This window comes from Eptesicus fuscus, chromosome 1 (assembly GCF_027574615.1).
Source record: "Eptesicus fuscus isolate TK198812 chromosome 1, DD_ASM_mEF_20220401, whole genome shotgun sequence".
NCBI lineage: Eukaryota > Metazoa > Chordata > Mammalia > Chiroptera > Vespertilionidae > Eptesicus > Eptesicus fuscus.
The window spans coordinates 98,310,466-98,324,331 of NC_072473.1; the positions used below are offsets into that span (position 1 = coordinate 98,310,466).

The 13,866-nt window shown below is 44.1% G+C and overlaps 1 protein-coding gene and 1 pseudogene across 1 annotated transcript; both read left to right on the forward strand.

Moving 5' to 3' along the window:
* The first annotated feature begins 4,993 nt into the window (after positions 1-4,993).
* Positions 4,994-6,955, forward strand: LOC103301848 (neuronal membrane glycoprotein M6-b-like; annotated as a pseudogene).
* A 2,253-nt stretch (positions 6,956-9,208) lies between these two features.
* On the forward strand, positions 9,209-12,403 carry LOC103301847 (protein FAM193A-like). Its single transcript, XM_054719698.1, has one exon. The coding sequence runs from the start codon at positions 9,209-9,211 to the stop codon at positions 12,401-12,403; it is 3,195 nt and encodes a 1,064-aa protein (XP_054575673.1).
* The last annotated feature ends 1,463 nt before the right edge of the window (positions 12,404-13,866 follow it).

Sequence of the window (13,866 nt, forward strand, 5' to 3'; positions counted from 1 at the left end):
GTGTTCTACATTCTTGTAGCTGCAGAGCATATACGACGGGGCTTCAGCTAATCAATAAATAATCAGTGAAAATGACAGTTATCAATCCTCTTCATGTTTTCTGCTTTAAAGATGATATCGTTTAGGAGATCAAGGTTACTAGAATGTGGATTCCACAGCTTTTTTTATCTACTCATTCTATGAGGCCAGCATTATCCTAATTCCAAAACCAGATAAAGACACTACAAAGAATGAAAATTATAGGCCAATAAACTTGATGAAAATAGAATGTAAAAATTCTCAAAAAATATTAGCAAATAAGATCCAGCAATACTTTAAAAAGTTCATACCCCATAACCAAATTGGATTTATTCGAGGGATGCAAGGCTGGTACAATATTCTCAAATGAATAAATGTGATACATCACATAAACACAATGAAGGATAAAAATCATGGAAAAAGTGTTTGATAAAATCCAACACCCATTTCTAATAAAAACTCTCAGCAAAGTAAGAATAGAGGGATCACACCACAACATAATAAAATTCATATATGACAAACACACAGCCAACATCATACTCAGTGGGCAAAAACTAAAAGCACTTCCCTTAAGATCAGGAACAAGACAGGGATGTCCACTTTTACCACTTTTATTCAACATAGTACTGGAAGTCCTAGCCACAGTGGTCAGACAAGAAGAAGAAATAAAAAGCATTCAAATTGTAAAGGAGGAAATAAAACTGTCATTAACATGATATTGTACAAAGAAAACCCTAGACTCTACAAAAAAGCTACTATATCTATGTTCCCATATTTTGGAGGTGCAGTATTGGAATATAAATAGCAATGGTGCTCCAGGTGTGGTCCATAGACACCTAGGGTTCTCCATGAAACTTTCAGGGGGTCTGTGAGGTAAATAGTTCTTTTCACTGTGTTGACATTTGTACAGATGGTATAAAATCAATGGTGGGCAAACTGATGTTGCCTCAGCACAAATCAAGGAAGTGGCATCAAATTGTATAAGTGATCATTGTATATTTCACTGTCATGCACTCTAAACAGTTAAAACAAATAACTAGTTTCATTTTAAAAAGTTCTTTATTAAACAGTAAAGATTATTAATTTAATTAATTCTCCACCCTGGAATACATGTGTTTTTGATATGCAAGTACATAATGGAAAGTACACATAAAGCACTTCTGAAAGCACATATGAAGTCAGATTATGGTTTTGAGGAAAAACATTTGTGCCATTTTTGAATAATTTATGTAGTCCAGTTTGTTTTTTTTCTTTAGTTTCCCTTGCCTGAGGTGACAGATTAAAAAAATATTACTACACTGAGTGGCCAGATTATTATGATCTCTGAACACATAATAATCTGGCCACTCAGAATATATATATATATATATATATATACTAGAGGCCCGGTGCACGAAATTCGTGCACTGGGGAGGGTGTCCCTCAGCCCAGCTTGCACCCTCTCTAATATGGGACCCCTCGGGGGATGTCCAACTGCAGGATTAGGCCCGATTCCTGTGGATTCCACAGGAATCGGGCCTAATCCTGCAGTTGGACATTCTTCTCACAATCCGGGACTGCTGGCTCCTAACCGCTCACCTACCTGCCTGATTGCCCCCTAACTGCTTCCTTGCTGGCCTGATTGACCCCTAACTGCTCCTCTGCGGGCCTGATTGCCCCCAAATACCCTCCCCTGCTGGCCTGATCACCCCCAAGGCTTTTATTAGTATAGATATAACCCTGCACAGAAAATTTTACTAACCCTGCTTTACAATAAGGGCTTGACGATTGAATCATTAGGACCAGACACCAAGATTTCCTTTTTTTGAATAGTGGAGGGAATACTTATCTTGTCTTTAAGTTGCCTGGAAATTAAAATGAGATAATGACTTAGAAAAGTATAAAAGCATCACATAAAGACAACTGTCTTTTTAATGAAGAGGCAAAATGAAAAACACTTTTTATTCTCCCCTTCCTTCCTTTACAGCTTTTATTTAAACTTTGAAATTTATAAAAATTTCACTCCAATTTTCATTTCTTTACATTCAAGATTATTTTGTATTGGTTTCAGGTTTTATATTAGTTACAGAATAGTGGTTAGACAATCATATACTTTACAAAGTGTTCCCCGATATTTCTAGTACCCACCTGGCATCATACCATCATTACAACACTACTGACTATATTCCCTATTTAAGTGACAATGGGTTTACAGGTTCCTTTCAATCTTTCTTTTGTGTTTTTTTGTCCTTCCTTTTCTTTCTCACTTCTTCCCTCATTTTCTTTATATAGTATCTCAATTGGCCATCAAAGCTCAGTGAAGGCACTGGGACATGCTTCATCCATTTTACAGACCAGGAAACTGAGGCCAATTCCAGTTGGCTGTGGAACTTGACTCAGGAAGCCCTCAGAGCACACAGGAAGCCCTCAGAGCCATGCTCTTTGCGCTTCCTAAGGGGCAGCGGCCCAGCAAACAGAACAAATCTTCCAGTCAGGCTTCCGAGCCTCTTTCTCAAGCACCTCTTCATTGCGGATGCTCCACATTCTTTCCTCTCCTCCCATTCTTTACTGCCCCCCCTTCTCCGAAGCAGGTGGAAGGCTTCCCACTCACTGCCTAGGCATGCTCTGCTATGGGGTAGGGTGTCCCGAGCTTGCTTTTGGGTCAAGGCAGGAGCAGTAGTCACTGCCTCTGAAGTGTGAAGGCCGCCTGAGCGAGGCCCATTAGCACTGGTAGCTTCTCAGAATCATGTCAGTCAGTCCAGTACCCTGCAGTGCAGCACCCCTTCACTGAGGTGGCTCCATCCCTCAACCCCCGCCTCAGGGGTGAGGGTCCTTGCCCCTCTGCCAGGAGTCCTTCCATGCCCCTTGACCCCTGGCTGGGCCCACCCACATCTTGGGGGCACTGCAGAACCTCTGTCTCTCTGCAGATGAAGCAGATCCCTGCCCTAGGCCTCCGCAAAGCTATGAATCTGTGGCCAGAGGCCTGGTCTGGGTCTCAGCAACCACATGCCTACAATGTTCCCAGTGACCCTGGGAGGGGCTGGGAGAGTCCTGCCACGCCCCACCCAGGGTGGCGATGGCCCCCAGATCCCCCGGAGCGCCTGGCTCGGCCGGACTCATCCCCCCAGGGTGGCGATTGCCTGGCTCGGAACGCACACGCCCCCGCAGGGTGGCCATCACCTGGCTCCAGACCCCCGTATGTGCCTGGCTCGGACTGCACACCCCCCCGCAGGGTGGCGATCGCCTGGCTCCGGACCCCGGCAGCACCTGGCTCAGACCGCACACACCCCCCAGGGTGGTGATCGCCGCCCCAGACCCCCGGCAGCGCCAGGCTCGGACCGGACACGCCCCCCAGGGTGGCGATCGCCACCCGGGGACCCCTGACAGCGCCTGGCTTGGACCGGACTTGCCCCCCAGGGTGGCGATCGCCGCCAGGGACCCCGGGCATCGCCTGGCTTGGACCGGACACGCCCCCCAGGGTGGCGATCGCCTGGCTCGGACCCCGGGCAGCGCCTGGCTCGGACCGGACACGCCCCCCAGGGTGGCGATTGCCGCACCAGACCCCCAGCAGCACCTGGCTGGGACCGGAAACGCCCCCCGGGTGGCGATCGCCTGGCTCAGACCGGACGCGCCCCCCAGGGTGGCGAGCGCCGCCCGGGGACCCCTGACAGCGCCTGTCTTGGACCGGACTCGCCCCCCAGGGTGGCGATCGCCGCCAGGGACCCTGGGCATCGCCTGGCTTGGACCGGACTCGCCCCCCAGGGTGGCGATCGCCTGGCTCAGACCCCTGGCAGCGCCTGGCTCGGACCGGACACGCCCCCCCGGGTGGCGATCGCCTGGCTCGGACCCCCGACAGCGCCTGGCTCGGACCAGACACGCCCCCCCGGGTGGCGATCGCCTGGCTCGGACCCCCGGCAGCGCCTGGCTCGGACCCGACACGCCCCCCAGGGTGGCGATCGCAGCCCCAGACCCCCGGGCAGCGCCTGGCTCGGACCGGACACGCCCCCCTGGGTGGTGATCGCCGCCCCAGACCCCCGAACTAAGAGGATTGGGCGCCGCCATCTTGCTCTTCTCAACGGCCAGATAGGCCACCCGGAGTCCCGCCCCCAGCCTCTCGCAGGCCCAATCATGGGCATAGCGGAGGTGCGGTCAATTTGCATATTTCTCTATTATAAGGTAGGATATATATATATATATATATATATATATATATATATATATATATATATATATATATTAGACGCCCAATGCATGGGTGGGGTCTGGCCAGCCTGGCCAGGGGGAGGGGACATGGGTGGTTGGCCAGCCTGCCTGCAGGTCGAACTCCTGGTTGAGGGGACAATTTGCATATTAGCTTTTTATTATATAGGATATATACCCCAAGTAGACCTCATTACATATCACCCTATGAATGTTGACAATGGAAGGGACTGCCTTGCCTATAGTATATCAGTTCTGGACTGAAAACCTGGGAAAGGAATATAATTTTCTTTTTTGCATAAATCAGAAATATCTAGTGTGTGGAGTTTCCTTCTTGACCTCAGCAGATAAACCGAGCTAATAGTGTTAATTCAGATTCAGGAAATTATCTGAATATTGGTTTGTGTAGATTTGCAATTGACATGCAATATTAACTAAATCAAATAGCTTTTCAGTTTCACATGTATACATAGGTTTTCCCCACTCTTTTCAGCATCCATTAGTTAGTTATTGAACTTTGTAAACTGGCATTGAAACATTGCAATACTGTTTTGTTGTACCAATTTTATAAACTTACAGTGCAATAGATGTTATTTTTCAGAGACAAACCAAAAGTTAATTTCTTAAGGTTCTTGCTGCCTGCTTTAGCAGCCTTTGGAGGATCTTTTATATACATTTGTAATAGATGAAAAATAAAACATTACAAACCTTTTTTTTAATGTTTAAACCATGTACCAAGTTTTTGGTCCAAATCATGTAAAATAAGTTAAACTTACATTGCATTCTATTAACCAATATGAGTGTATTTCTGTAAGCATAGTTATGTTGAAATAAAGTTTTAGAAAGCAAAAAAAAAAAAGAAAGAAAGAAAGAAAGAAAGAAAGAAAGAAAGAAAGAAAGAAAGAAAAACATATTACTTAGAGTGGTATCAGAGATTTACTGTCTATATTTTCTTCTAAAAGTTTTATGGTTTCAGATCTTACATTTAAGTGTTTAAACCATTTTGAGTTTATTTTTATATATAGTGTAAAAGTGATCCTATTTCATTTTTGGCATATGTCTGTCCAGTTTTCCCAACACAATTTATTAAATAGACTGCCTTAACCCATTGTATATTCTTGCCTTCTTTGTCATAGATTAATTGATTATGTAGTCATTAGTTTATTTCTAGATTCTGTAATCTATTCTATTGACATATGTTCCTATTTTTATGTCATTACTCTGTAGTTTCGATTACTATACCCTGATAGCATAATTTGATATCAGTGTCATACCTCCAACTTTGGGTGGGGGGGGGGGTTGTTGTTGTTAAAATTGCTTTGGCAATTTGGGCTCTTTTGTAATTCCATATACATTTTAGAATTATATTTCTGTGGAATATTCAGATTATTCTGTTCAAAATTCCATTGGTATTTAATAGGGATTTCATTGAATGTGGAAATTGTTTTGGGCAGTATGGACATTTTAACAATGTTAATTTTTCTTATCTATGAGCACAGTGTATCCTTCTATTTATTTGTACCTTCTTCAATGTCTTACAGTTTTCTGAATATCAGTCTTTTACCTCCTTGGATAATTTATTACTAGGCATTTTATTCTTTTGATGCAATTGGAAATGGGATTTTCTTAATTTCTCTTTCTGGCAGTTTGTTATTCATACATAAACATGCAACTTATTGCTGAATATTAATTTTGTATTCTGTTACTTTACTGAATTCATTTATTAGTCTAATTTTTTTGGTGGATTATTTAGGGTTCTCCAAATATATTATCATGTCACATGCAAATAATTAGGTTTACTTCTTCCTTTCCAATTTGGATGCATTTTATTTCTTTTTCTTTTTTCTTATCTGATTGCTGTGGCTAGAACTCCCAATAGTATGTTAAATAAAAGTAGTAAAAGGGGACATCCTTGTCTTGTTTCTGATCTTAAAGAAAAAGCTTTCAGTTTGAGCAACCCTTCTCCACCAATACCAGTGGCCATGCCTTGCTAAGTGAAGTAATGCCACTCATGCAATATATTATTTATGGAATTGTGTTCCTTTTCTTTTTGTATGTTATCATTCTGTTGGGAGAAGGCTTTTGAGCACAAGGACAGTGAAAGAACTTCACAGAGAGTTTTAAACAACTGTCTGTTGCCATTGCATCCCTGGAATGTTGGAATTTCTTATCTATGTGGTGGGAATGACCTGGCTGAGAGTGCTTGGTTTCTCTGGGGTGCTGTGTTTAAGTTCTGTAACATATAGTCAGTTTGATAAGTCATCAAAGTCATCCAGACCAATAGGACAGTCAGTGTGGAGCAGATCAGCATTACAGTATATCATTCCTTCAAATGCTTTCCCAGGAAAAATATGTGGCTGTGTCCTAGAACATCTGCTATACAAATGGGTTCTACATGACCTATCACCTTTTCATTGTGGCATGTGTGGGAGCTGGTGCCACTGTCATCTCCCTGGTCTACTTCCTCATGAGACTGTCTTCTAACAGGGCTTTCTTAAAGGATGAAAGAAAAATGCAGGTTTACTAGGATATCAAAGCAAAGGAAGAATAGGAACTGAAAGATATTCAGTCATGGTCAAAAAACAACTCAATTTTTACACACAAATGTTTGCCAGAGAGTTTCAGCCAACAAATTTACAGCTCTGACAGACAGCTGCTCTGCAGTACTGATGTGTATCCCACCAAACAACCTAATGTAGAAGTACAAACACTTCATTGTCTCAAGCTGTTGGGAGGTAAATCTTTTTCTTTAGCATAGACATGGAAAATTTCATATAAGCTATTTTAAAAGGCAACACTTTGAAATAATGATTATTCATCCTTTTGAAATTTGTGGCATGTTGGCATTTATTGCTAGAACAGTGCTACCAACACAGGCAATGGGAATATGGCATATTCCCTGATAGGAATCTGTGATGTACCAGCATCATGTAATGTGACCATAAACTCACGTATGCCATCTATCCTCAAATAAATGTATTTAAACAGAGAATAACATGAAATTGGTGTGAAGTTGCATTTCTGACAGCTGACATTTATTAAAGTGTGGTTCATCAAAGATAATCTGATACTTACAATTAACCTTTTTAAAAAATTAGCTGAGTGACCCCCCTAATTTCCTGACCCAAGCAGAAATCTGCATTTTTTTCAATAATGCTAAAATGAGCCACTATAATCTTGCTACACATACCATTGAAGAAGCTGGATTCTGACTCACTGACAAGTTTTCCAAAATCAATTTTACTTCATTTTAATAAAATGACTTACTTGTCATCATTCTTCTTAAGAAATGTCAGCTCTGCATTAATGAGTATTTGCTTTAAATTTCTAAGAATTTATATTATAATGAGAAACCCAAAATCCTTCATAGAATAAACAAAATGAAAAGAAAACCTACTGAATGGGAGAACATATTCACCAATGCTACATCTGATAAGGGGTAAATATCCAAAATTTATAAATAATTCAGACAACTTAGCACCAGAAAAAGAAACAATTCAATTAAAAAGTTGGCAGAAGTCTGCATAGACACTTCTCCAAGGAAGATATACAGATGACCAACAGACATATGAAAATTCCTCAACTTCACTAATCATCAGATAAATGCAAATTAAGACCACAATTATATACTTCATTGGCTATCATCAATAAATCAACAAATAACAAGTGTGGGCAAGGATGTGGAGAAAAGGGAACCCTAATGCACTATTAGTAGGAATGCAAATTGGTGCAGCCACTATGGAAAACAGTATGGAGGTTACTCAAAAAATTAAAAATTGAATTGCCTTATGTCTCAGTGATTCCATTTCTGGATATATATCTGAAGAAATTCAAAACACTAATTCAAAAGAATTTGTGCAACCCTATGTTCATTGAAGTATTATTTACAATAGTGAAGCTATGGAAGCAACCCAAGTGCCCATCAATAGATGACTGGATAATGAAGATGTGAATATATATATATATATATATATATATATATATATATATATATATATATATATATATATATATATATGCAATAGATTACTTAGCTATAAAAAAAATGAATTCTGACCATTTGCAACAACATGGATGGACCTAGAGGGTATTATTCTACGTGAAATAAGTCAGACAGAAAAAGACAAATGCAATATGATTTCACTTATATGTTGAATCTAAAGAACAATATAGGGCGGGGGCAAGCTAGAAGAGGTCATTGGGGGAAAAGAGGAACATATGTAATATTTTCAACAATAAAGATGAAAACATAAAGAAAGAACAATATGAATGAACAAACAAAATAGAAACAGACTCATAGATGCAGAGAACAGACTGACAGCTGTCAGAGGAGAAGGGGTTGAGGGGCTGGGTGAAAAAAGGTGAAGGGGTTAACCAGTGTAAATGGGTAGTTACAGAACAATCACAGAGATATAGATTATAGCATTGGGAATACAGTCAATAATACTGTGATAACTATGAATGAATGGGGCCAGATGGGTACTTGAAGCATTGGGGGAAACCACTCTATAAAGTACATGATTTTCTAAGTACTTTGCTAGACATCTGAAACTAATACAGAACAATATTGAATTAAATGGTAATTGAAAAAAAAGAAAGAAATGCTAATATCAGGAGGGGTGGGGTGCCCTTCCTTTTACCACTCCACAGCTCCTCCCCGCTCCTGGCAGCTTCCCCCTCCTCCCCCCACTCCTCTCACCCCACCCGACTCCACCCGCGAGGGAAACTGGGAAACTGGGATCACTGTCCCCTTATGTCCGCCATATTGGATTCCAACTCTGGTTGACGACGCCGTGGGGATTCGCAGTTCTTCGCACCTAGAGCCATCCCAGCAGCTCCCATCAACCAGGTCTTCCCTGCCCATCACAAGGTGACAAGGTACTCACGTACAGTGCCCTAGCCCTTGGCCAGGCTAAGCAGAGTGACCCACGGACCCCTCAACCTCCCTGCCCTTAGCCACCGCCTGTGCCCTGTGCCCACTTCCGTTCCGGCCCCCAGCTGCCCTCTAGCCATGAGCCGGGCCAGTGCCAAAGGAGGGGCCAAGCGCCGTAAGAACAAGCGGGGTGGTGGAGGCGGGGACCACAGGGCCATAAGCAGTGTCATGCTGGGCAGCTCCCAGGCCACTGGCATTGGGGTCCCGGGCGCCACAATGGCGGCAAACAGACCACTCCGCGGGAGCGAGAGTGTGGGCAGAGCAGCTTCCGGAGGCTACTTGGAGACTTCTTTTAACTTCGGGGAGACTCGAAGAACTCCACTCTCCCCCACTGTTGATTACTGTGTTCTGTGCAGAATAGAGCGAAAAGATTCTTCTTCCCTAGAGAGTGGGATTGAGGCTGCGAGAAAATTGGGCCTTTTTGTGGCTCCCGTGGGCAGCAGTGTGCCATACCAGACTCTGTGGGTGTGTCTACACTGCCAGTGGACCTTAGAGAAGTTGAGGACTTATGGCGGCTTGGACCAGTCAGCACGGGGCCAAGACGTCCCTGTCCAAGGCCCTCTTAGTGAGTCCCCAGAAGAGGCAGGCGGCAGGAGGTTGCCCCGACCCTCAGAGACCCCACGTTCCCTTGAGGTCTGCAAGGAGCCCAGAGAAATCTCCCCAGAGACAGACCCCGAGTCACAGCAGCTGCAGAACTACTGGGCTGAAGTGCGCTACCTTGTCCGCTGCATATACCGCCAGGCAGGGACCACGCTGGTGCCCAACAAGGAGTGGGTGAAGGAGCTTGTGGATAGACTCTGTAAGTCAGACCCCTCCCAGCTATACCAGCGGTTGGATCAACAAGCACGAGATTACCTGCTAGAGATGAAGATCAGCCTCCTGCAACGGCTGTCAGCCTCATCCAGAGCATCCAGAGCGCCATCCTGCCTGCAGAGTCCTCTGCAGGCCTACCAGTTCATCTCCCTGCTCCTCAAGGAGTATGGCGCATTCTGCCAGGCAGCACGCACCATCAGCACCTTCCTCGTCACTCTAGAAAATAAACACTTGAACGTGTTCCAGGTGACATGGGAACTGCATAATAAACACCTGTTTGAAAATCTGGTTTTTTCGGAGCCCCTTCTCCAGAGCAACTTGCCAGCAATGGTGTCGCAAATCAGGCTGGGAACTAAAATGCAAGACACCTGCAGCAAGGACTTATACAGCACCTTGCTCCAACAGTACCAGCACTTGGAGGAGGAGCTGCACAGTGTTGCCAAGGAGTGGTTGGAGTGCCAGAAGAGGGTCAGTGTCTACATCAAGGAGAAGGTGAAAATGAAAACCAAGCTAGCAAAAGACTTCAAGCATTTTAAACAAAGGCAATTTCATGAAAAGCAGTTAACCGGTAGGAGAGCGGGCGCTGGTGAGAACTTGAGCGATGCCATGAGGCATGTGCTGTCATCACCTGATCGCCGCTATGACTCCAGCCATTCACATATCCTTATTAGTAGCATCATGGACCCTCCCACCCCCAGCAACACCCAGGTCCGCCAGCTGCCACACCAAATGGGTTCTTCTGCTCCTGACCGTCTCTCTGAGAGTCACCTGCCCAGAATGTCATTAGCAAGCTTGGGGTCAGGTTCCAGCTCTCCCATTCCAATCCAGCAGCATCCCAGACTCATCCACACAGACAATGTATCTACACCACCTTTTTGCAGTGATGATGATGTGGCTTCATTGTCAGCTAAATTTGCTGATATTTATCCATTGGATAACAACAATACTGAGGTAGTGAACAAGAGGTCTGATGCCCGGGGGGACCCTGCCGGCCTCTTCCTCAGCAGCTCAATCCTGGCTGTGCCAGCCTGTTACAGCCCCCATTACGAAGGGCAGGGTAGCAAGAAAGGTGGCTATGACCCACAGCAGGAAGGCAGGGCAAAGAGTGCAGACAAAGACAGCTGCTCTGAGCACAGCTCGAACACCAGCACCAGCAGCTGCGCCTGCACCTGCACCTATGCTGGCCAGAAGGAGGGCAAGTATTGTGACTACTGCTGTGAATTCTTCAGGCACAACTGGCCTTCAGCCGCACCAAGAGGTAGAAATTATGAAGGCATGAGGGAAAAGCTTCGTTTCCGGCTGGCAAAGAGAAAAGAAGAGCAATCGAAGAAAACAGATCAGCTCTCAGAACAGGAAAGTGTGGTGGATCATCGCACAGTGGAGGACTTGCTGCAGTTCATAAACAGTTCAGATACCAAGCCTGTGAGCAGCACACGGGCAGCCAAGCGGGCAAGACATAAACAGAAAAAGTTGGAGGAGAAGACTCGCCTTGAAGCAGAGGCCAAGGCCCAGGAACAAGAGCACCTCCGAGAGGAGCAGAGGCAACAGGAGCAGAAACAACAGGAGGAGATGAAGGAGCGGCTCCCAGAGGAGTTTCAGCAGCTTCAGAAGCTCCAAGCTGTGAAAAAGAAGGAGAAACCAAGAAAAGACTTTCCCAAGTTGGACATGCCTCGTGGAAATTTCAGGGCAGCAACAAAGTATGTGTCTGTCTCTGCACACATACACAGTGGTTCCCTAGAGCAAACTGAAGAACCAAAAACCTCTTCTCACTCACCTTCCAGACACGCAGCCCACACAGGGTCAGGGGCTCGTGGGGATTCCAAGTTCGTCCTGACAAAGGAGGTCAGTGGGAAGCAGCAGGAGCCCTTCTCTTTTCTCCTGGACACAACGCATCACCACAAGGAGGGGACTGGCAAACAAAAGCCAAAACAGGCATGGAAGGCCAGCAGCGAGCCAAGGAGGAGGCCTGCGGAGTTCTCCAGAGCCTCAGAGGTCCAGCCCAGACCCCAGACCCAGACTGAGCCAAAGGCTAAAGTGCTTGATCTCACTTCGATGTCAGAGCAGCAGAGAAAGGAGAGAAAAGTCAACAGAAACAGTAACAAGAAACAGCTGGACCAGGTCAAATCAGGAAAGGCAAGCTCAGGCCCCACTGAGCCCACCTGCCCTACTAAGCAGGTGCACCACAGCAAGCTGGTGTTGGCAGACACCCCTCAGCCCAAAGGCAAGAGCAAGAAAAACAGAAAGAAAAAGGGAGATGGAGATGGAGATGACAGCTCGCTTGAAGATGTCTTTATGCCTAAAGACATCGACCTAGATAATGTGGAGATGGATGAGACAGAGAGGGAAGTGGAGTATTTCAAAAGATTCTGCTTGGATTCCACCAAACAAACCCGACAAAGACTGTCCATAGACTGGTCCAATTTTAGCTTGAAAAAACCACCTTTTCTGCCCACTGAATGAGGACCACCTGGAGAAGGACATGTGGGACATTGGCCTGGCCCCAGGGCTGCCGGGTGAGCCACCAGACTTGGGACATCCATGTTGTTAGCATGTAGTCTGTGAGACTTTGACACTTTGATCATAGCTCTAAGCTGCCACTTCTTCCAGCACCTCAGCCTTGAAAGCCTGGGCCTTGGCCAGAGACTTTGCATCATTCAAATGGCTCTGTCGCCTCTGCATCTTGCCCTGTCATGTCATATGTCCCTGCCCGACATCTCCATCACTCAGCTCCCAACCCACCCGAGGTGAGCAGGTGGGGCAGATATTCTCTATTATCCAAAATATACTATTAAGAGTGTATACGTTGCGCTGAGCCCCTGTGTCTGAGCCCCTGACTTAAAGGTAGCCTGTAGAATGAGAACGTTCAAAAACAAAACCCACACAGTACTCACACCATCAAGTCTGTTAGCAAGTATAGGGCTGTATTAACACCAATGTTACTTGTTAAGTGGTGTATCCAAGGTATAAAGTTTGGTTCTGGGTCTTGTTAGAAATAGGATAGGACCAGGTTCTGTAGTTATAGTTTGAATAATGAGTTTACATATAGTTTTATACCAACTATCTAAAACCTAATTGCAAATAGACCACTAGTCTACTTTTATGGGCTTGAATAGTTAAGTAATTTAAATTAGGATTGGTATTTATGTCATTATTTAATCTAAATCTTAGTTTCCTAGAATAATAAAGTTTGATGTTCAGCAAAAAAAAAAAAAAAAACAAAAAAAAACACCCAAAAATATAAAACAACACTTGATTTTTAAAAACATGTTTTTATTGATTTTAGAGAGTAAGGAAGAGGAGAGGGATAGAGAGGCAGAAACATCAAACAGAAAGAAATACCAATGGGCTGCCTTCTGCAGGCTCCCTACTGGGGATAAAGCCCAAAACATGGACATGTGCCCTGACAGGGTATTGAACTGGTAACCTCTTGGTTCATGGTTCCATGCTAAACCACCGAGCCTTCATTTTAAGCTATTTTCAAAAGAAACTTGCGTTCTCAATCTCAGTATTCCAGAACATTAAGTGACTATTTACATATTGGATATTGTGTTATTCTTTATGAAATGATACATGTAAATGTTGGGGGCATCAGTTTTTTTTAAAGGGGAATGCATAATATATAGTTAACTATGTATATCCATGCTAAGAATTATCTTGTGTTTTGGCTGTTTCCTGATTTATAAAACATACATGTGCAGAAATGTATTAAAATGAAAGGAAGCATGCCTTTATCAAGAGGCTATTAAGACTAAACAGCAAGTATAATATTTCATCTGGATATCTTTTTATTGTTGTTAATGACACCTAAAAATGCCTATTTTGATTTTGACTAGGTGCTTATTTTTTTTTAGTATTTTTTTTTTTTTTTCTTTGTTTGTTTTTGGTGGTGGAGTTTTTTGTTTGTTTAAGCATAGTTTAGTAAT

Bases quoted from the DNA above. Each gene is read 5' to 3' on its own strand.
- LOC103301847 (XM_054719698.1), top strand. From the start codon at position 9,209: ATGAGCCGGGCCAGTGCCAAAGGAGGGGCCAAGCGCCGTAAGAACAAG.